Below are 25,641 nucleotides of genomic sequence, written 5' to 3' on the forward strand. Positions count from 1 at the left end.
ACATGCAATGTGAAACAAAGCGAATGTGAAATACAAAGTTAAACATTTCTAATATATTAACTTTAAATGTAATACTGAATAACACACTAGAGTAAAACTTACAATAAAATAAGTTTACTTAAGCACAAGTAACAATAAATAATTATACTGTAAAGTATTATATTATCTGCAATTACAGTTTTATTTAAATAAATAATTTTAAGAATATGGTTATACTTTATTTGGTAACATTTTATGTTACAGTGTCTTTTTTACATAGAAATCTAGAAATCCTAGAAATCTAGACACACCCTAGCGGCAACAAATCTAATATGCCGCGAGTATCGTCTAGCAACTCTCAATACACGTCTGAGCTGTAAAAAGCAAACTCTGGTCAGGCCAATCACATTGTGTATAGAGTCGGTGGGCGGGGCTTAACATAATGATGCCAGAATTGCGCTTGCATGCTACTTGTGATCACAGAAGCTGGTGAACAGCGGTCTTTCGAATGAGCTTTGGTCGCGACTCTGGAAGATTTGGAGTTGAGCTTTTCTCTGAGAAAAAAACAAAACGGCACTGAAGTCATTCTTAAAAAGGGAAGATGTCTTCGGAGTTTTGCCGCCCGTATATGGCGAAAGTTTAATCTATCAGCTCCACTTCATGTTGCTCTGGTTGGTTGTAGCGCCATCCAGTTGCGTGCAGAGGGAGTTTGAAAGACAACCGTTTATCCCGCCTCTCAGATTGAGCCCTGTGAATGGTGAGTTTCCAGACCAAACATCTTGATGCAGGTCTGGCTTGTCAGGCCACTTGTTACAAGTACTTACAATAGTAATAACAGTAAAGTATGCATAATTACATGCAACTAACCCTCAATAAAATGATTACTCAGTACTTAAATATATAGTTACACTGTAACAATGACACCTTAAAGTGTAACCCTTTATTTTACAGTATATGTACTCACAAGTGTACTTATCCAAGAAAATACTAGTAATGTAAGGTGAGGAAGGTTCAGGGTTAGCACCTAATTATAACCCAGTTATTTAAATTTCTATAATAAGTACATAGTATGTACATGCAGACTGTAAAATAAAGCACTACCAATATTTGAAGTACACTACAAGTGCACACTAAGCTAACTTCTTATTCAGCAGGGTAAATAAAAAAAAGTAAAATAGAAATATTTTAACAAGTGACCTTTTGGATCCCAAATGTACTTTACATTTTGCTGTGGCCAGTCTAAGTTGTGGCCAGTCTTGTAGAAATAAAATTGGATGACCACCTTGTAAAACTAGTCTAAGCAGTTTATGAAACAGGCCACTGGCGTTCAAAAGGCCTGCAAATGACAGGAAACTGTTCTCCTTCACAGCTTCACCATAGCTGTTTGAAAGACTCCATGTCTAGTATCACACATGACTAAAGAGTAACGCAAATACAGAGGAATTCTGACCCCAGCTGCTCTGGTTTATAGACTTGGCTATCTCCAAGCAAAAAAAAAAAAAAAACTGTAGTCCAATTGTCCTGTGGAATCTCGTTGGCCGTATGTTTAACATACCAGGCATTGTTTTACAGATATAAGGCATGTTCCATACGGCAGCCAAAAATGAGGCCGGTGAAGGTTTGTTTTAGAGTTCTTGTAGATTAGTGACATCATCACGGGTAACATCCCCATCACTCTTCGACTTGCTCTGAGCACGAGGATTTCCTACCAGTTTGCAGGAAATCTGGAAAGCTCCATTTTGTTGTAATTCTGGAAAATATCTGTCAACTGTGAGCCATCACGTTATTGGGTAACTGACACAATTTTCCTTTGCAAAAGAACAAAATGAACTAAAATGCCAGTTTTGCAGAAACTTTGCCACGTATATGCTTTTCCATTGAATGTGTCGATATGCTAACGAGTTCATAATTTCATAAGCGCAAAGTAGTGAACGTTGTAATTTAAAACAAGACAATGCGAATAACACATGACAGACGAGGATTTGACTCATATACAGATTTATTTAAAGAAGGTTCACTAATTGAATGACATTGTTAAGTGGATGTTACCATACAGGATTTCAGACTTCAGACTTCACGGTCACATTTGCTGAAATGAATAGGAAACATAGCATCGTTTTTCAACCTAGAATGAACCTATGGCCCATGACCCGTCAAGCACAGCTGTCTCTTCTGGATGGACGTTGTTTGGAGCACTGGACTGCTTCAAACTTGCTTTCACAACAGAGTAAGACTTGCAGAAATGCTGGAACATTTGCTACTTGGTTAACAAAAAAATAATAATAATAAAGAGGTTTTATAGGTTGTTTTCCTGGAAAGACAAATAACACGAAAAGCTCTCAAGAAACTTAAATGTTAACACTTGATCAATGCATATTTTCAGTGTAATATTGATAATAACAATGTTAGTATTTTTTCTTTTTTTTTGGTCTTTTTTTCTTTTTTGTATGACAACTGGTAATACTGATATGTTTTAAAATGATATTATCTCAGCCCAAAATCTCCCATTCGTCTAAAGAGTGCAAATCTTCAAATTTCATTTTCAGTCTCTATGCACAATGCCATTTTAAACATGAATAAACATTAAGTTCAAAATGTTACAGGGTAAAAAAGTAAAATCCTTTTGCTACAACACTCATTTTACATCCGTTTTAAACTGGAGGTTATTTCATGAAAAGCATTCCCTCTTATAAACAATACATCATATACAACTGTTAACTTCACAGATGTTAGAATTATATTATGAACTTTCCTACAGTGGCCCCAACAAGTTTTGGACACTTACCAGTCACATTTACAATGAATTAGTTGATTTTTTTTTTTTTTTTTTTTTTTTTGAGGATCTTTTGAGTAACAGTTTATATGACATTGTCTTTGTTACACGTTACATGTAGTTACTGTAGTAACAATGGTGAGTTATACATAATTATATTAAATTTACCCAAAACCAAACCCTAATCTTAACCCTAACCCTATAGGAAGTATTGTTAATTAAATATTACTTAGTATAATTACACTGTTACAAGGACACATTAATATAAAGGGTTACACTTTCTTTTAAAGGACAACTCTGGGGAATTTTTTAAGTTTATCTTGATTTATACCTTTGTGAGTACAGTCTATATAAAAAAAACGAACCGGATTGGTGCTTGCAACGTGGAGTTATTACAGTTAATGCCCAGAGCCCCCCCTCAGCTAAAATGGCAGCTTTGGGGGCATAAACGTAAAGGGTGTCTTTGTGCCTCTTAACAGACACAAAATGCAATTAAAATATCTGTCCAACATGAACAGGTCCCTTACATGACAACGAGATGCGTTTAGCCACTTAGCCATTGTTTAAATTCACCTGTTTTAGACGGCTAACTGTAGTCTCGCCCTGAAGTCACGTGGGAACGCCGTTGTAACTGGAAAAAAGGGCTTAAAAATGTTCAGCTCAGTATCAGCTGCTCGTGAGTTCATCAGATCTCTCAGCAAAACATGTCTCAGTTCAGTGAACGGTTGGAGTTACAACATACAATTTAAGACATTAATATATTTCTATTCTGAGGGACTGTCACTCATGTCAGAAAGTGAGTAATTAAAGTAACTTGTGGGATCAGCGATGATTTGAGACGCGAACCGTTTAGAATGATTCGGTCCGATTTGTTGAACTGGTTCGCACGGTTCACTAAAAAGAACCGGTTAAAAAGAACGATTCGTTCGTGAATCGGAGATCACTACAGTGATGATCCGATCAGGCTCACAAGTGAAAAGTAAATTGTTCACGTTTGTGCCTTTCCGAATTGTGGCAACAGAATGTGAATTTTTTTTTGAACACTTTGACAAGAATGACACAACACACTTACACAGACACAACATAGCAGGGCCGGTTGTGAAGAAAAATGCAATCCCGTGGTCAAAGACGGGTGCAAGCACTGTGGAGGTAATGGAAACTTTATTTATCCTTCCATTTGGGCACACACGGCTTGAGGAAAGATGTGCAGTAATAAAATAATCATGCTTTACACACACGACGCTCTTCCCAACTGGACTATTTGCCATTTTTTCCGGCTACAGCTAGCCGTCTAAAACACTAATTAGGTGAATTTAAACAATGGCTAAGTGGCTAAACGCATCTCGTTGTCATGTAAGGGCCCTGCTCATGTTGGACAGACATTTCAATTGCATTTTGTGTCTGTTAAGAGGCACAAAGACACCCTTTACATTTATGCCCCCAAAGCTGCCGTTTTAGCTGAGTGGAGGCTCTGGGCATTAACTGTAATAGCTCCGTGTTGCAAGCACCAATCCGAATAGTTTTTCTTTTTTTTTCCTTTTTTTCTATAGACTGTACTCACAAAGGTATAACGATCAAGAAAAACTTAAAATAAAATTCTGTGGAGTTGTCCTTAAAGGTGTCTGTGTTACAGTGTAATTATGCATTTAAGTACTGAGTAATAATAATTAATAACATGTACTATTGGGTTAGGGTTAGGATGGGGATTTGGTTTAGGGTAAATTGCATATGATTATGCATAATTTATAATTATTACTATAGTAACTATACACTGTAAAATATAATATTGTTGGTTTAACTTTAAAAAAATAAGTAACTTGGTTGCATTAAATTTTGTATTGAAAGAGTTTATTGAAATGAAAATTTTGAGTTGATACAATGAAGGAAATTGGTTTAATAAATATAAACTCAAAATATTATTGTATCTTATCCACATAAAAAAAAAGTCATAAATCATGAAAATAGCACAATTTGGCATGTTTCACTATGTCATCACAAATAAAACACACGATTACCCAATATGCTTACAAAATCTTTTAATAATATTTGAAAAAAGGTTGTCGATTCTCAAAAATGTTCATTGTATTAACTAAAAAAAAATATATATAAAAAAAAAAAAAAACTCAAAGTAAAGGCAAACCGGTAACTTATTTTTAAAATATTTTTTACAGTGCATGTAATATATGTAACAAGGTCGCTGGAAAATAAACTGTTACCATTTTTTGTTATGTCTTTTAATAAAATGGTGTCTAGGGGGGTGGATGTGTGATTTCACAGGGACATTTCATTTCTTACACTCTCAGAAAAAAGGCACAACTTTGTATATTATTTAACCCTAAAGGGTGCACATTAGTACCCACATAGTACATATTAGTACCTCTTTGAAAGGGTACTGCCCCAGTGATACATTTTTTACATTATTTCTGAGAGTGTCCTTCTGTCTGTCTGTCTGTCTGTCTGTCTGTCTGTCTGTCTGTCTGTCTGTCAGTTTTCCACAATATAAAAAAATAAAATAAAATCAGGCCCCAATTGAACATTTTCTAGTGACTGATCACATCTACATTTTTCAGTTGGCTAAATTGAATTTCTGTGTATTAATGCTATTTCTTGCTATTTCTTAGATCTTCTTGGTAACAACATTTTGGGTGAACTATCTATTTAACAACATGTACTTAGTATAGGGTTAGGGTTACAAATATGTTTTGTTTTAGAGCTAGTTGCATGTAATTATGCATAACATACTGTTATTACTATAGTATATACATACTAACAGTAACTGAGACAAATAATGTTTTACCAAGGTGTCATATTTATGATTAAATGTATCTTAAATGTCCAAATACTTTTCTGGGCCACTGTATGCACTTGTCCTTCCATGTTTGATTTAAAAAAAAAAAAAAAAATATGATGAAATTAGAAGTTTAGAACCAAAAATATTTTAAAATAGCTATACCTTGGTTCAAATATTTTAAATTTAAACAATAAACATTCCCCTTTTGACTAACATATGAATATATACACTTATTATATACATACGTACATACGACGGTATATGAAGTAAAGGCGCTTTTCGATAATTTAATTTCCTTATGTTGAACCTTTTTTGTTTATTTATGACGTTTAATTTTGATTATGGCCATGATGTAAGGTATGTTGCATCACTTCAATTTAACATCCAAAAAAATACTGTTCATTTGTACTATTATTTTGCCTTGTATGTTTTAGAAACGTGTACAGAATACATCAAAAACTGAATATAATTCATAAAAATGTGTCAGAAATAATAAAAAGGCATGGATGTTTATCCCCATTGTAAATGACTGGGAGTGATATAAGATAGAAAAGGTAATTTTGTGTCAGGAAAAATACGATCTACATTGTGTAAATTAAGCTGTTTCAAGTTACTGAGGTAAAAGTTTACCCAGCTTCACATAAATATTTAATGGTCCTCATGTTCAAATTCAAGCATTCATCTACATTCTCAGCCCCTTGGACCCATAAATCATTCAATGGGCAGAAAGACAGATTTTTTGGGGGTATTATATTTGGTGACAGCTCGGTATCAGAGGGGTGAACCTGCAGTGCAAAATAAACTTTGCAAAATAATAATAAAACCAAAAAATCAAGTACTTCGCAAAATTATTTCCCAGTGGTCTCTTACGCGCACTCTTTCTTTCTAGTGCAGATTCACTGGACACTTCACTACGTCCTTCACTTTAACACCTGCTGTACAAGACGAAAAAGAAAAAAAAAGTGTAACTCCTCACTTTACAACAATCTGGTCAAAAAATTACAACTAGCCAAGATACTCATCCAACTTTTTTCCATACTTAAGGCATAACGGGAACAAATACAATTTGTGTTAAACTGGCTACTTAAATCCTCTTGGATTAGCCTTTAAATAGTTTCTTTACTATAGTGTCAAAACATTATAAAGAAAGAATAAAAGCTCAGAAAACTTCATAATCACAAGTCTTTTGCTGATGAAAATGCCTTTTTCACAGTCTCTGCGCGCTAATACTATGTAGGCACCTGTTGGAGCTCAGACCACTGAATGGTCATTATGGTGACCCCCGCTCAGGACCGTGTGGTTGATGGAGGACGCGGATCGGTCTGAACCCTCTGCAGTACCGTTCACGTTCTCCTGGCGCTGACAGCACAGGATCTGTTTGAATGTGATGCTCATCTCCTTGTCCCGGTAGGAGTATATGATAGGGTTCATGGCGGAGTTGAATTCCGCTAAAAGGAGGAAGAATTTCTCATAGGTCAGGATGTTGCATTTGGAGCAGACCACGTCCAGCAAGAGAAGCACCAAACCAGGCGTCCAGCACACGATAAAAGCACCTGAAAAACAAGAGGAAACGGATGTGATTCACGAGTATTTGAGGACATGTTCTGTAATGCAAAAATAGGTTAAAAAGTAGCACAGTCAAGCTTAATAACTAGCAGTAAGCAATTTCTGAGAAACGCTGTTGAAAGTGGATCAGACCGAGCAGCACAACACACTTGTAGCCAGTTAGCAGTAGGGGGCGTGTCAAATCATGAAGGTGAGGAGTGAGAGTGAGCCAATCAGCAGTAGGGGGTGTGTCCACTCATGATGAAATAGGAGAGAAAATGACATTTGAAGAAATACTGTAGAAAAGTACTTTATCTGTACTTTTAGAGTGTGTATTAGTACCTTAAAAGGTACATTTTAGTACATTTTTGGTTTTGTACCTTAGGGTATACCGCCCCAGTGACAAACAATGCAGCTTTTTTTCTGACAGTGTATGATAAGGAAGCTCTTACATTGTGTGAATTTATTTCGGGAATCTGGGCTTTTTTGGTGCGGAGCAATGAAGGGAGGGATGTGTTTCAGATATCAACAGTGTTTCTCAGAAATAGCTTACTACAACTTTAACATGAGAGTTCTCGCAACACCCAAATATCCTAGCCTGGATGCCAGCCGAATTTAGCCCCGCCCACAACATTTTTAGGTTGGGCAGTTTGGTCTGGCCTCGATCCATAGAGGAGTAATTATCTCCGAAGAGAAACTGTTCAGATCAATGAAATCATCAGGGCGGGCTTTAGACGATGACGGACAGATGATAAACAGTAACGTAATCATGCTCGTCATCAAAGGGGCTTGGATTATATTTGTTCGAATCCTAAACGGAGAGCTTGTTTGTATATGCATTCACCTTCACAATTTCTCTCAGAAATGATGATCATGTTGGGTAAGTACTCTGCGTATCATTAAATTATGTTATTTTTTTTTACAACACCGGCAAAGATTGTGTATTCCAGCGTGCGTGCAGACAGGGTTGCCAAGTTTTTACATCAAAACCCGCCAACTACTAGCCCTAAACAATAGCTTCTCGGGGGGTTCTCCGGGAAAAAAAATGCCTTTTGGGGGGTAAAATGTATTATTTTGGCAAGGTTGCCTGCTAAAATTGGCACTCATGGGTCTATATATCACATAATAGTCGCGTCCACCCGCGGACATAGAAAACAGCCTGCGGAAAAAAAAAACGCGGACTTGGCAACACAGTGCAGTTGAGCTCTGTCTGTTGACATTTGACAATGCGTCGCTTCATTGCTCTGATTGGTTGTAGGTCTATCCAAATTATGTCTTTCCTGGTTCGGTTGAAACACGTCTCATAATCACAGCCCAATGGAGCAGCATCAGACTCATATTCTGACTAGAATTGAGTATGACCACGTCAGGCTACAAATATCCTTCTTAGTTTGGAAGAATTTAACATTTCCTGTTGTATTTTTCATTCAAGCCACACTGTGTGATATTTTCCCCCAACTAGCAGTGAAAAGGTATATGACCATCCATTGAATATTAGTTTCTGTTCCTCTCAATTCCGATTTCGTTTTAACTCCTACAGTGGCCGATTTAGTCCAAGATTAACATGGCTTCCAGTTTGACATCGTCCATGAGTGTTCCTTCAAGTGACGAGGTTACTTTAAAAAACTTTTATAATTTGCAGTTATATAATTATATATATATCAGTTAACATGTAGGTTATGACATCTATGTAAAAATGAATAATATTTTTACGTTTTCGATATTTTTTTACCATTTCAATGCTAAAATCTAAAGTGCTAAAAGCTAAAATGCTAGCTAAAGCTATCAGGTTCCCAGACGAATGCAAGCCAATCTTAGTAAAGTAACTTTTATCAGTGCTATCGTTATTCTGTATATTGTATGACATACTAGCGTAAGGCAAAGTTTACATTGTAGGCTATATCATTTTCTCCGTGAGCAGAGATCAGTTGATGTGACGGAGGTGCGAGGGAGAGCTTGAATTTACGGGTATGTCCCTCTTTGGCTAATGTACTTTCAAGATGGTGGGGCAACATGGCGACCGGCATTCGAACCAGTAGCAAGAAGTATTGACATAGTACACTTACAACTCACTTGTGAGTATACATATACTTGGATTTTATTTAAGTTTGCATAATAAAATAAACTCTAATAATACTTATATATAATGCATATTTTAATATTTATACCTCTACAATATCTTTCCTGAATCATTTGAAATGCCTACTAGCAAATGTTACGCAAGCATAGCATATGGTTATAATGATTAGCACAGAACATCTTGAATGTTTCATTCATGTTTTGCTGTATATCCTGTTTTTAATAATAATTTGGGTGTGTTTTATTGTACATTTTTGTGTTTTTCAAAATAAATGACTCACTTTGAGTCCGCATTCCTCATTCACAGCTGTTTAGCAAATGAGGACATAAATTAGGTTAAACTACTGCACGTCTGCCTATTCGAAAGTAAATGCATATAAAAATTACAAACTGATTACCAACTATTAATCTGCGACATTGCCACGATGTCGCAGTTACTTGTGCCAATAGAAACAATTGTTGTAAGTTCTGTTGTAGAGGGGGCCAGAGAAAAGAGGGTAGACACAGGGTAACCTCATGTCAAATGTGTGTAGGGTTCACAAGTTTATATTAAAAAAAAAAGTCAAGTTAGTCTTTATTTAATAGAAAATGACACATAAAACATGGTGGCAGTGGTGGAATTCAAATCCATGGCCTCTAGCAACATTGCAAAGTTATGTTGTGGCAACAAATCCAGGAATTTCACTTCCTTCTGATTGCCACGATGTAACTAGTTACGTCGCCACAATGAAAGTTTGACCACCAGATTAAGTTGCAGTTACGTAACAGTCATGTTTTTTTTAGCTGGGATGTGCTTCATGTGAAGACAGGATCTGAATGTTTCCTTCAGGGATGTTGCCTTAGAAGGTAGTTTCCTATGTAGGCAGTAGACTGCTGCATCCACAATTTCATGCTTCCCTACTATAAAGTAGGCAACAGATGCCGGTAGGTCATGTTAATGACAACATGGTGAATGTGGTGTGTCCGGATTACACTCAAACTACACGGATTCATTCTTAATAGAATGTACTCTTTAGCGGTCTTGAAGTAATTTCTTATTCAAGATAAGTACCTACTCAAGAGTATGCAATTTCCGATGCAGCCTAAGTTTTGGACAGAGCCCACATCTCATAATACAAGGCAGTGGATATCTGGCTTTTCCATTACTAACAGAAGGGCAGGCAGGCATCCCAGTGCTTAAAAAAATCTGTCTAGTAAATGTTCTTTGTGCCAAACTTCTCCTATCATATCCTTTGTCTTATGAATCTAACCTAACATGACTTTGTCAAACAATAAAATATTTACAGAAAAATAACATTTTGGCAGCAGTTGTTATTTTGCAAGACAGAAATACGTTTGCAAGAGCACTACTCTTTCCTTTTAGTCAAACGCAGCTGCTCTTGAATGGTTTACATCACTTGAAAGTTATGTGGAGACTCTCAACAGTTAGATAAACTGCAAGCTGTTTCCAGCATGGCTTTGCCACATGTTTTGCTCTCTCTGAACAAACCCACCAGAGAGACGTGAACGAGGGGGACTGAAAACTGCGTTTGAAGTGAGAGATTCTGATACTTTTGTACGTCAAAGGCGAAACTAGTTTCCTCAATACTGATCCCTGCACCCAAACGTCCAGTTTGTTTTACCCGGAAACTTGATGCTACTTTAGATTCATAGTTTTTCTGTGAATAACGAATCTCTAAATAAAAATACACTTGAAGCGAAGGCGATTTTCTTCACTGTGGGTTCAGCAGTGAGAATGGAAGCAGCATCGAGAGGTTTCTTTTACACAAACAGCCCAGAAAACTAATTCGAAACAGAGGATCAGCTTGTTTTGGAAGAGAGAAAAATCCCAGAAATGTGATGAGCTTGTTTGAGTTCAGGAATCCGAGTCCTTGTCAGTCCTTGGATTCAGGAGCATGTGGATTCAGACTCGACCCTCTTCTGGTCTCGATCCTGACTTGGACTCAAATAATTTTGACACAAAAGTCTTGTGGCAAAGCTAATATATCAATCTATTACCCTACTTTTCACATAACATATAGTTAGTCTGCTGATGTCATGCTCTCTCAGAAGCATTTTACTAGATTTTCTTAAGTAATATTTATGTTATCTAATTTAGGATGAAATTCGACATAGGTTAAATTGGATTTTAATCCACCACAACACCATTTTGATTTAATTCAGCTCTTTTGAGTGATTCTGTAAGTGGCACAATTGAGACATGATACCACCAGACACATTTCCTATTACAACTAGATGTAATAATTAGATGCACTATATCCTTAATCAGAGTCTCAAGTAAAAGTAATTACTTTGATGGATAACTGTGCGTTTGGGGTAAGTATTCCTCACAGTGCTCCAAAGACACACAAATAAAGCCAATAGTATGGGTGTGGACGAGTTAAAACTGAGTAAGTTTGGACTGATGTCATCCTAAACAGCAGTATCAGCCAAAGCCTTGTATGTTGTACCTCAAAAATGAATCATGCCCAAATGCTACATGGATTCACACTTACATATGAACACTTTTCATTTAAAAAAAGCACCCAGTTAAGGCACATTGGTTATTTCAACCTACATTCTGCATGTCATAACTGCAGGATGTTAGGTACAAATAGGGCTGTAACACCCCTCACCCTCCATTAAAAGCTCTCTCCCATTTACAAGCTGAATAAGCAGTTAAATTGGCAGCTGCTCAAAGCCTTGCTTCATCTTAGAGCAGGATTTCAATTTATTACTTCCGCAAAGGCTTATTAACACCATCAGGCACAATGACTGGGGTGTTCAGACGAACACTGCAAGAGATTCAGGTTCAGAGGCGAAATAACTTTGCTAAGTCACTTGAATGTTGGATTTGTCTAGGAGGTATTTTTTTGGCTTTTCTTGACAAAGGCAAGGGACTGGCTGTATCTAAGGGAAAACATGGTCTCATGCCTTGAAAGGAGAAGTCAAAAGATTGGTTGTTTTATTGTATTTTAGTTAATAGTGAGAATTGGACCCTAAACTAGTTCATTTATAGCATTACAATTGTATGTTTAATTGGCACTGGAAAGTTCTAGAATCTTGTCAAGGAGCGATTGAAGCAGAACGCGATTTTGCATTTCACACAACAGATCTTACATTGATTTTCTATACAAAGATGCTCTAGACAGACATGTTGGACCATTGGATTCAGATCTTTTGGAGTATTTCGCGCATTATATTTCATTCTTAATACGAGGAGCTAAAAGACTTTTTAAAAAAAATGTGTCTTGTGCAACATAATACCAAAATGTGTTTCGTGTGCATGACCACTCAAAGCATTTAGCACGATAAAATCAACACTAGGTACAACAGCTGTCTCTGGGACGGTACCCTTTCAAATGGTTTAATATGTACCTTTAAGGTACAATGTACAAGGTACTCATGTCAATGGGCTGACTCCCTGATCAGAGCCCTGACTACTGAACTAGGGAGCTGATTGAGACGCACGCTACGAGATGCGTTTTCAAAGTCAAATATCCAATATACTTTATTGTCCCAAAGGGAAATTTTCTTAAGCACAGTGCCACAGCAGCAGTAGAACATACGGTACACAGATAAACAACAAAAAGTACATACGTAAATGTACGACATACGACAAACATAGATACAGCAACAGTACTGTAGCTGCCCAACAGTAACTGCGTTTCAAACTTAGAAACGCAAGTGGTTGCCATGGTAACGGACAACAATACTGTAACGTGCTAGTGTATATAGTCTAACTTTGAGGAAATCTGTTTATAATAGGCTATAAACAAAACTTATGTTTTGAACTTATTGGTCCTCCGCTGCTTATTGATTCAGTTCAATTGAATAAAAATACACCGCATGTATCTGAATTATTTTTAGCGCCATTCAGGGTTTGTCTGTTCATAGATTAGGTCAATGGTCACATTCTGCTGCTTTGCTAACATTGTCGGCATCGGGAATTAAGACGGCAGTTTGAGCCAGCAGCTCAAACTGATAAGGCTTTGGCTCTTTCACCTTGTCTGGCTATCATTAGACCAAGCTCAATTTAAGATTGAACATTGGTCTGGGGAGTCTTCTCTTGATTCTCTTGATTTTCTACAGCACGAGAGGTGTGATAAACAAGCATTATTCAAATGACTCTGCATGGAATTGGATAGTCCTTCAACCAATCAGACCACAAGAGGGGTGATCAACAGGCAACGACCCATCACTTCTCTAGCCGTAATAGTGTTAAACCCGCTAATAGCGCACCAGGTGGAAAAGCCAGTCTGTGATTGGTTCCCGCAAAAGGGTATAAGAATCAGTAGAATTATGTTCGTTATTTACAACAATAATCCCATATTCATTTGATCTTAAACAGATTAATTTAGCAGATTTTATTACCTCAGCACCAGTGTGACGTCATTAACAACAGTTCTATTGTTGAACCAGCATGGTTGGAACAGCAGACGTGCAACAGTTACTAAGGTTAAGCAGCAAGTTACATCATTGTACTAGAAGTAGGTGAGAGCGGGGCACAAACTAATGCTGTTTGACTTTCTCAGCTTGTGCAAATCCACTTGGGTTTCATAGTATTTATTTTTCCCCACATTAATTTCACACGTCTAATACAATTATGTGGTTGTGTCATTAATACAGTGTATATATTTTTTTTGTGATTTAACCCAAATGGAAGTAAAGTGTGAACTTTTAAACACAGCCATACAGCATAGTTCAAAACATAATAATAATAATGAATCATTTCTGAACATTGACTATTAGATCAGCATTAAAGAACTCAACTTTTAAACAATAGATATAAGATTAAAAATAATATCGGATTTGTCTAGTTTTACCTTGTTTCCCCGCAATGATGCATCATGCGCAGATGAATGAGGGACACGAGCTGGCTGGACAGAATTTTATCTTCCACAGGGTCAAGACTTTTAGGCTTTGTTTGATTATGCACTGCTAGGCATAGTAAACGGATGTGTGGATAGTTTTAAACCAAGTGTGCTACAATTAAGGTTATGCCCCACTCACCCCTAACTGATTCACGGTCTGAACTGCAAATCATCATAACTTGTAACTTCCATGTTTTGTGAGACTTAAATAGAATAGTTTTTTTTGAAAAACTTGTCAGAAATTATATTAATTTGTCCTGTAATTTTACAGCCACTATCTGCTGCGTACAACAACACTGCATGATTTACCGTCACATGACAAACCTTGACGCAAATCCAACATACGTCATCTTAAAAAAAAAAAAACTAGAAGTGTCTATCAGCATTAACCACCCACGAGGAAAAGTTATCTCGGCAAAACAAGTGCTATCTTTTTTTAATGGCAAACTCAACAACACATGGCCAAATGTTTGTGGTCAAAAATATGCAGCATTAGCAAGAGGTTGATGGGAACTCAGTGAGACAGCAACACCTGTGGAAGTGCTTAGTGCATGCTTTGCATAGCTAACAGCAGATTCAGGACTGAAGGGTTTAGCAAAAGCACGACCATTTGTTCTGGCCCTCCCAGTTAAGTTAGCTTTTCTACTAATTTCTGGGGAATCGGTATATTTAGACCAGATTAAATCAGATATATACAATGGAGTCTGCCAGAATCCTCCTGACTAAAGGGACAGTTCACCCAAAAAAGAAACCTATTGTTATTAATTCCCCTTATGTCATTCCAAACCCAAGACTTTCGTTCATCAACTAAAACGAAGATATTTTTGATGAAATCTGAGGGTTCTCTGATATGTTGTATATAGTGCGTAGGAGACTGGCACAGGCCAGAATGAAATTGTTGAATAAAGTCATTATTTTGGATTGTTTTTGCGCACAAAAAAAATTATTCTTGACACTTGATAAAATTAAGGTTGAATCACTAGAGTCAATGTCTTTCTGGGTCCTGAAAGTGTTATGCTGTCTATGGAGGGGTCAGAGAGCACTCGGATTTCATCAAAATCATATTAATTTGTGTTGCAAAAATGAACAAAGGTCTTATGGGTTTGAAACGACATGAGGGTGAGGATTTTAATTTTATTTTAATTTTATTTTTTTTTTATTAAGATTTTAATTTAATTTTTTGGGTAAACTATCCCTTTAAGTGTATGCTTTTATTCAAATAATATAAAGAACTGTTTAAAACGCAACTGATATTTTATAGTGTTTATTCAGTATTGAATAAAAGTCATTATGAAAGGGATGGGTTGAGATGTGAATGCAATTTTATATAGACGTCATGATTGAATTACGAATGGAAAGCTGATATTCAAACCATCACTTTCATAAGTTGTTATGATGGTTATTTGTTGTTCATATCTGACATAGATGAATAAATCACCCTTTTAATGAACTGTTGATAAAAAGATATGCTGATATTCCATAACCATGAAATCATTGCTTCATGGGATGTGATGTTTACATTTCTTATGAATTACGATTATGGCCGTTTCTGAGATTCACAAGGGGCAAAATGCCAGTAAAAATCAACAAAATATTTCCACATGATAAATGTAATGGTCAGCTTATCATAATCTATGTTTTTTTTTCAGGGCTGGTCACTGACTTCAAGAAACTAGGATGAGCGGAAAAAGAAACACTGACTATATATTTTTTTAATTATCTGTATGCCATTTAAGCATACATGTCATTGACTTTGAATGTTGGTACAATGACAGTTAAAGGCAGAGAACTGCTAGATATGATGCAGATGAGGAAAGTTGACATTCTGTTTGTCCAGGAGACCAGGTGGAAAGGGAGCTAGGCTAGAAGCATTGGGGCAGGGTTTAAACGTTTTGGTGGAACTGATGAGGATAAGACAGGGAGAAAAGAGTTGTAGAGGCAGATATTGTTGACCAGGAAGTAGAAAGTATTAGCAAGGGTGAAGTTAGGAGAGCTTTGAAGAGGACGAAGCGAGGAAAGGTAGTTGGTCCTGATGACACACCAGTGGAGATATGGAAGTGTCTAGGAGAAATGGCAGTAGAGTTTTTAACTAGGTTGTTCAACAAGGTTTTAGAGAGCTAGAGGATGCCTGAGGAATGGAGGAGAAGTGTTTTGGTGCCACTTTTTAAGAACAAGGGAGATGTGCAAAGTTGTGGAAACCACAGAGGTATTAAGCTGATGAGCCATACAATGAAGTTGTGGGAAAGAGTAGTGGAAGCAAGGCTAAGGGGAGAAGTGGACATTTGTGAGCAGCAGTATGGTTTCATGCCAAGAAAGAGCACTACTGATTCATTATTTGCTTTGAGAATGTACTTGGAGAAGTACAGAGAGGGTCAGAAAGAGCTGAATTGTGTCTTTGTAGATTTAGAGAAAGCATATGACAGAGTGCCAAGAGAGGAGCTGTGGTATTGTATGAGGTCTGGAGTGACAGAGAAGTATGTTAGAGCATTGGAGGATATGTATGAGAGCAGTAGGACAGTGGTACGGTGTGCCGTAGGTGAGACAGAGGACTTCACGGTGAAGGTGGGACTGCATCAAGGATCGGCTCTGAGCCCCTTCTTGTTTGTGGTGGTGATGGACAGGCTGACAGATGAAGTCAGACAGGAATCTTCATGGACTATGATGTGTGCGGATGACATTGTGATCTGTAGTGAGAGCAGGGAGCAGGTGGAGGAAAGTCTAGAGGTGGAGGCTTGCTCTGGAGAGAAGAGGAATGAAGGTTAGCCACAGCAAGACAGAGTGCATGTGTGTGAAGGAGAGAGAACCAAATGGAACAGTGAGGTTACAGGGAGAAGAGGTAAAGAAGGTGCGGGATTTTAAGTACTTGGGGTCAACAGTCCAGAGCAATGGGGAGTGTGGAAAAGAGGTGAAGAAGCGTGTGCAGGCAGGTTTGAATGGGTAGAGAAAAGTGTCAGGTCTGTTGTGTGATAAAAGTGTACCAGCGAGAATGCAAGGAAAAGGACAGTAGTGAGACCAGCAATGTTGTATGGTTTGGAGACAGTTGCACTGAGGAAAAGACAGGAGGAAGAGCAGAGATAGCAGAGCTGAAGATGTTGAGGTTCTCTTTGGGAGTGATGAGGATGGATATGATCAGCAATGAGTACATCAGAGGGACAGCACATGTGAGATGTTTTGGAGACAAAGTTAGAAAGGCCAGGTTGAGATGATTTGGACATGTTCAGAGGAGGGAGAGTGAATATATTAGTAAAAGGATGCTGAGGTTAGAGCTGCCAGGCAGGAGGTCAAGAGGAAGACCAAAGAGGAGGTTTATGGATGTAGTGAAGGAGGACATGAAGGTAGTCGGTCTGAGAGAAGAGGATACAGAGGATAGGACTTGATGGAGGCAGATGAGTCGCAGTGGCGACCCCTGACGGGAACAGCTGAAAGAAGTAGAAGAAGATCTGTATGCCATGTAAGCATATCCGAGTTTGTCATGTGGTCCAATAATGCTAATGAGACAAGAAACAATGGCCAGGGAAATAAAAATTCAACACTGGCAAAATGTATTCAGAATGAAACACCCTGCTGTTTTACACCACAGTCCCGATGTCTTGTTTTCTTGAGGAACGGAAACCGATCCAATGATTTCGTCATCACTGTAACTATGTTATTCAAACATACTTCATACGCCCTTGAGTAACTCTCAACAATGGATGAATCATGCCTTTGAGAAGCAACAAAACTGATTTCATTTTAGCTTGTGGAAGGTATTTGCAACAGTATGGAGAGAAGCAGAGTCTCATTGTTTCCTGGAAAGTTCTTTTAAGTGAATAGAACATGAAACCCTGAAATTGTAGCGGTGTTTTATGCAGTGATGTGACAGTGGACATCAGTGTTTCCAGATCTTACTAGCAAAAAAACAAGCAACCTGGTCCGACAGAACAAGCTCAAGTCATTTATAATTAATGGATATGGTGAATGTAGAGCATTAAAGATAATTTTTGGATATATCAATAAACTCTAATACAAACAGACCAGGGAAATAGAGGATGTATCCTATCTTTAATAACCAAAACAAGACGATGATAAGAATGAGAATGATCCAAGGCAAACTCAAATATGATGACTTTGTATAACAAAAAGATAACAACTGACAGGAAACTAGAGACTATATACCAGTGGCGAGCGTTGAACTATGATCGAGATTACAGTTACAGCACATTTTGCTAGTTATTCCCGGACAGATTTTCCTGCACATGAAATCCCCCATACGCCAGCAAACCTATGAGAACGCGGGACAGTGATGGCCATACGTAACGACAAGCTTCTGTGGATCCACTTACATGAAATCTATAACTTGCGCAGGTTTAAAGAAAATAAATCTGTCAAATGTATTTATTTGTCAAATTAATAAATGACGGAGAGTTGCATATGGGTTTCCATTTTATTATGCAAGCGTTATGTTACACCTCAAAAGACAAGGGAATTTATAGTTTATAGCCTGGTTTTCACCTAAATTACCCTGAACAATTTGTTCCAGGAACTGGAACACAAAAATACTAAGTACGACAAACATTTTTTTATGCAGTGTAGTTCCTGGGGAAAGTTCCTGCGGTGGAAACACGGCTATTTATATTGTTAATATTATATATGTAATATTACATACTATACATGTGACCTTTGCTGGTAAAATGAGTCAATGAGTGATGTATGATTTGTTGTAATCAAACAAGAGTCAGCAAAGTCAATTTTGAGGACAAAGTTTATGTTGGACGCTTTGAATCTGTAAGTCAGCGTGAGTAAGATTGTTTTGTTTACATCAAAAAGCTGAGAAATCAGTCAGAGAAATCTACTAAATGAGAACTTTTACAGGGAACAGAAAGAAAGCAGCTTATTTTTATGGTAGCTATGCCATAATGTGTTTATTTTGGTATTTTGGTACATTTTACCAGTATTTACCATACTTTAAATACAGAAATTTATAATGATAACAATTGAAAAAGTATTTGAATTAATTTAATTTTTCTTTACTGGAACCCTGGTTGTAGAATACTCGTTGTATACCTAAACCGCCAGTGAGTAAAATGTAACCATCCACACTGCTATGGCTAAAAGTAAATACATATTTGAGTGGTGTAATATAATAATAAAATGTCATCAATCACATATTAAGATAATATTTCTTTCATTGTTTTTTCATTTCATTTTTTTCAAATTCATTACATCATATGTAGCAACACAGTAGCAGACAGTACACAGTAAAAATTGCGAAGCAAAAATGACTCATTAATCCAAAGTTTAAACGTTTATGAGTAGGCACATCTTCATTTGAACGTGCATTGTGTGACTGTCTACAGTAAGCCAACACGTTGCTCACACACAGCGCAAAAATAAAGGAATTATATAAAATAGGTGTATATTTGACCTGCTGGCAGTTTTAGGTATAAATGCCTCCTTTTTATATGGGTTTATAAAAACTATTTTTAACATGCGGGAATGTAAATAACACAATTTTAGTAAAAGTCAGTGACTGGGAGACTTGGATATTTTATTAAAAATCTGTTATGTAGCCTACATTGGAAAAACAGCCATGGTTAAATTTTACCCCCTGGCAGTTCTAGTGTTTAAAGACAAGATTTGGTCTTCAAAAGCTTTTTTTCTGAAAGGGGGGATCGTCGTCTATTCAGGGTTGTCTTTTTTTCTAAACAATACGTTACATCTATTATCTCCAGGGTGAGATCACAGTCTACAAACCATGCTTTCATCCAGACCCCTTACTTTCCATCCTCCCCAGAGGTTTGAGACAAGCTCTGCCCGGTCCAAACAACAACAGTACTGTTTCCTGCCCAGCACTTGTGCAGCGGGATGCAGCACCATGACTGGCTTCCTTTTTTCCAGGCCAGGCTTCACTGGGGGAGCCGGCGAGGCATGACACTGAAGCAGTGCAAGGCAAACAGTGGAACTGGCCGCAAGACCACTATGACGGTTCCTCAGCTGTAGACTACTCAAGGGCTACATTGTTCGTCGACTTGAAGTTGGCACAATAGAGTGAAGCGTAACTTATTACGTAGCATTTATGTAAAGCTGCTTATGTATGTTTGGACCCTTGGTGACTTTAAACCACAATTTGGAGCCTGGTGTGTAATTGTGTATTATCATTAAAGGATCTCCCTTGACAGGAAATGGACAAATGGAATCTCGCCAAAAAAGCAATGAGTGTGAACAGCAATTGGAGAGGAGTAATTGATCCCCAGAGCAAATGTCCATGTCATTGTGACATCATTAAAGGACAGATTCTCAGAGATCATACGAAATTTGGCTCCGTGATGCTCATATCCACAATGTGGTAGACTAATAAAAGGATTAATGTTTGTTTCATGTATTCTTTTTGCAAATATTTACTAGTCAAGAGTATTGACCTTTAGGATTCTTCCCAACATTTCAAAATAAAATTTAATATCAGTGGGGACAGTTTGTTTGTTGAACACGCCATTGTGGTTTTAGGCCATCTGCTTATGATCGTAATAAAGGATATGATGGCTATTTTTATGTATGTAAAATCTAGCTGCAATTAAAATAGTGTGAGAATTGACCCACACTGGACAATTCATATACAAATCCTTGTGTTTGAATATACCTACTTCCTAACAATATAGTAGGTGAAAAACAGTACTTGAAATAGTATGTCCTAATTTGTAGTATTCATAAAACAATAGGTAAAGTATGTAAAGCCATTAGTTAAAGCAGCACTAGGTAACTTTTCAACCTTCATAATATATTTTTTAAGACTCATGTGATGATAAATCGACTTACAATAGGTTGAATGACATGTCTGCCATGTCTGCCAACTTTGTTCGTCGGATAATATAGTCATGTCCGAAGCAGCACAGACACATAAGAAAGAAAAGGTTTTGTTGGAGGAAAGCAATAAAAGGAAACGAAAAAGTGATGGGATTAAAGGCAGGACGAGGATCAACATGTGACCAGCGTTTGCTCGTCGGCATGAGCTGAAGGAGGCGTGCACGGCCGATGCTGTCCTGCTTGTTACGGTGAGCTACCACTCAAACATTGAACTGAAGTATCATATAGATTCTGTAAAACGGTCACCAATAGACTACTATAATGACGCTGGCTTGTAAACGTGAGCATCGTGATTATTTGGCGTTTGAAAAAAATAAAACCCATGAAATTATATTCATATGACATGCTGAAACATGCCACTGACTGTAATGTTACCTGCGATGAAGACATTTCACACGCGCCGCCAGAAGAACTCGAACTCCTCTTGCAGTGTTCAGGGGAACTGACCCGCGGCGCCACTTTTATGAAGTTATTTGGCCCGCACCGCACCACTGTATATATTTTTACATCCCGCCGCGCACCCGCGACCATTAAATAGACATACGGGGTCCGCGGGTTATGAGACAACCCGCGCATCACTAGTTCTGGGCTATCAGGGTTGTCATGTCAACAAATGCACGCGCGATGGCATCCCCTGTTGTAGGATGACAGCTCTTACGACAGTAGTTGAGAACATTATTTTTTCCAAACTGTAGGGGGACCCCGAGAGCAAAAGTAGCCAAGTGCGGCTTTAAAGTGCATGTTTTGTCCTTTGAAATTCTAAAATAGCTAAAAGTGAGACTGTAAGTTGAGCTTTATTCAGTCCATTTTAAATTCAGCCTCTGGAAACCAAAGATATTACCTAAGAAGTTCATGTAAATACCCTAGAAAGCCACGCTCATTCAAGGATGTGTATTTATTGCATGCATGGGTGGGGAAAGCACAGACGCATGTAGGATTTCATCCACCCAGATAGCACACGCACGTCGCGCAGACATCTGTGTGACGTCGTCATTTTCATCTGGAAGATGTTTATATTAGGGCGTTTGCTCATATGCTTTACGTCGCCGAGACGTCCCTGCCAGCTGTTAGAACGACGTCTAGGGTATGTATTTTAGACGTAAAAAATTTAGAACGTCGGCAAAATGCTCTTTAAAAGATGTTCATCAGATGTTCATACAGCTGCAAGACATCTGATTTATGTAGCCCAGACATCTTTTTAAGGTATGATTCCACAGTAAACAAAACAGTGTTTCCTAGCAACGACAACCCGCTTTAGAAAGCTAATGAGAAATGAAAACTAAATTTAGGCCTATCCTGTCCTCCTCTGTTGCTCGACTGCTTCTTCTAACAAGTACTTGCAAACACAGCAAGTAATTTTACCTGGCTTTGGCCACGACTCTTCCTGCGTAAGTCTAACGATACGTACTGTAATGTGCTGCTGGGTGTCCTGACGAGTTGTGAGAAAAATAGCATAAAACAATATATTTGTAATATGTTGATTGGGTCATATATGACAATCACCTGTTAGCTAGCTTGTGAACAAATTTTTTACTGCATGCAAAGTAAACCAAGCTTCTCTGAACATGGTGTCGTTTTCAAAAAACACATTTATTAATATAGCAAAAAACAACACTGTAACACTGTAATTTATTATTTAAGATTCATTTAAGATATGTCAGTGCAAACTACTTTCAGTTATAATCTGTAAAACTGGGTTAAAGTGTAATGTAAACTCCTCAACCATGATATGATGCGCTGGTGATCAACATCATAGCTCTGATATATTTTGGATATATCCATTGAACAAGTTTTTATAAATTTACAAGTTATTAACTTTAATGCTGTGGACCAATATGAATCAACTGAGTATTTGTAGTGTTTTTCTCCAAAGGCTTCTTCCTGAACATCTACAAGGATTTTCTTTGCCAGTGTCATCTTTGACTTGCTCATTGGAGTTTGTAAACATAGTTATTTGGAAAAAGATGGGAAAAAATAGCTAGGAGTGTATTGAACATAGCTGTGAATCAGCCCTTACAGACCATGGTATAAACTGAACTGTTACTCCAATCACAAAGCTTGTAATATTACACTTGGTATTGTAAGCAGCAGTCAAGCATGGTAAGTTAAAGAGTAATTTATTATGCTCTGCAAAATATGACAAAAAATGTAAACCACACCTATAACTAATCAGGTGAAATAGCAGTTGGCATGAAAGGAGAGACACCTCAAATGTGGAATAAATATATATTTATATACATTCACACACGTTTCCCCCCTATTAGAGGTATCAAATAAGGCTGTTGTGAATGATGGGTTACAGAAAAGCGTTCCCATGCTTGTTAATTTATATAACCTAAACCTAAGGGCCTAAAGTATCCGTTGCTAATTATTTATAGCATTATTAAAAAGTCCATGTGCACAATGCTCATCCCGAGTGCCTTTTTGATGTATTCTATTATCTTACACAAAACGCAATTTAAGTGAAGGTGCCCTCGTAATCATTAATATAGTAAGACAAATGAAAGCAGTGGACGCAAAATTAAAAAAATATTGGCATGACGTTTTTACACGTATTTGGGGGGAAACGCAATTTCAACAGAATATGGTTTTAATTCAATGCTTGCACGAGTTAAATGTAAATATATTATGTCATGGAGTGTATGCATTGTGATATAAATAGGTATTTTCACTATATATATATATATATATATATATATATATATATATATATATATATATATATATATATATATATATATATATATATTTTTTTTTTTTTTTTTTTTTTTTTCTTTTATTACTGAGCTCTGCTTGCTTGCTCTGCTCCACCGGCGGTGACGCGCGCGGTGCGCAGCACTGGATTTCGAATGTTTAAGGTTAGTCGTATAGACGTCATTTAGAGGTAGGGAAGACGACTCATTTAAAAACGAACAACAGTCGAACTATAGAAATGGAATGCGATCTTAATCAGACGCTACGGCCTTTCACAGACGTCTCCGCGACGTACATGTGCTATCTGGGCATTGATATGCATAAAGTGTTTTTATTTTTTTTAATTTTTTTTTACTATTGAACTAGTGTAACCTACATCTTGACAAAAAGCAATTGTCATACATCCATTTAGCACATGTTCACAGAGGAAAACAACTGAAAAACGGCACTGGGTATTCTGTTGATACTGTATTTTAGCCTGACGTGGTCATACTCAATTCTAGTCAGAATATACCGCTAAGTCTGATACTGCTCCATTGGGCTGTGATTATGGGGCATGCATATACAAACAAGCTCTCCGTTTAGGATCAACCCAAAGCACCTTTGAGGAAGTGGGTGATTACGTTACTGTCTATCATCTGTCCATCATCGTCTAAAGCCCGTCCTGACAAATTAATTGGTCCGAACAGTTTCTGTTCGGGAATAATTACTCTTCTATGGATCAAGTCAAGACTGAACTGATCAAGTCAAGACTGAACTGACTGAACTACCCTGTTGTTAAGTTCGGCTGGCATCCAAGGCTAGTATTTTTGTTTTACTGACTGTAACATCGCATCAAGATTTAGTCAGCAAGTGGATTCAGAACATTTTGAAAATGCTTTTGACCAATTCATAATTCAGAACATAATTTAGCCTAAGCTTCAAAGATGTACGTGACCCTGGACCACAAAACCAGTCATTAATCACACAGGTATATTTGTGTGATTAATATTTTATTGCCAACAATAAAATAATATTTTGATGCATGTAAGACATTTTGTAAAATTCCTGTGTATAAATATATATATATATATATATATATATATATATATATATATATATATATATATATATATATATATATATATATATATATATATATATATATATATATATATATATATATATATATATATATATATATATATATATATATATATATATAATATAAGTAGTATATATTAGATATATATCATTAGTAGCAATATGCATTGCTAAGGACTTAATTTGGACAACTTTAAAGGTGATTTTCTCAATATTTCGATTCTTTGGCAATCTTAGATTCCAGAATTCCAAATAGTTTTCTACATTTTGCCAAATATAGTCCTATCCTAACAAACCATACATCAATGGAAAGCTTGTTTATTCGGGTTTCAAAAAAAATTATGACTGGTTTTGAGGTCCAGGTTCACATATGTGTGCGGTTCAGTTACACAGCTATTAAAATGAATATATAAAACAAAGCACACTTTTTTTTTCACAAACACAAACAACAATAGTAGATCCCCTTGTGATGGGCCTGCTGGTCATAAGACAATGACAACACGAGGGATGATGTACGGTACCTCTACATTTCCTTCATACTACACACACATACTTTTTAATGGTTTAATGGTAAAGTTTTCCTCATCAAATGTTCTACCTACTCAGACAGCATTAGCTGTATAAAATTTTGGATGCACCATCTCAAATTGCTTATGAACAAAAGGAACCAATTACTAAAATCGTCTTCAAATACCCAACAAAATTATTTTTTTTGTTTTTTTTGTTTGTGTTTGTTAGCAGTGAGGCCATCTATATTGAGGCCATCTATACAGTGTTGTCAAACCTTGATCCAGGAGTGCAGTTTAGTTCCAACAACAGTCCAAAAAAAAAAAAAAAAAACTTAGCTGGTTAATCATGATATTCAAGATTTCTTGAAAATAACATGTGTAGCTGGGTTGGAGCTAAACTCTGCAGGATGGTGGATGTCCAAGAGAAGGGATGGACTCTAGGGTCTACATGCTAGTGCAGGGGTGTGCAATTTTGCTTCCGGAGGACCACCATCC

General features: G+C 37.1%; 1 protein-coding gene across 1 annotated transcript in view; it reads right to left on the bottom strand.

Annotated features, from left to right (window-relative positions):
- Nucleotides 1-5,650: 5,650 nt before the first annotated feature.
- Nucleotides 5,651-25,641, bottom strand: part of lpar1 (lysophosphatidic acid receptor 1) — a 42,421-nt gene continuing 22,430 nt past the window's right edge. The window contains exon 3 of the mRNA XM_067433575.1: nucleotides 5,651-7,096. Within this exon, the coding sequence (XP_067289676.1) occupies nucleotides 6,795-7,096 (302 nt within the window). The 3' untranslated portion in view covers nucleotides 5,651-6,794. The remainder of the gene's footprint in view (nucleotides 7,097-25,641) is intronic.

Source organism: Pseudorasbora parva, chromosome 23 (genome assembly GCF_024679245.1).
Source record: "Pseudorasbora parva isolate DD20220531a chromosome 23, ASM2467924v1, whole genome shotgun sequence".
In the NCBI taxonomy this organism is placed as follows: domain Eukaryota; kingdom Metazoa; phylum Chordata; class Actinopteri; order Cypriniformes; family Gobionidae; genus Pseudorasbora; species Pseudorasbora parva.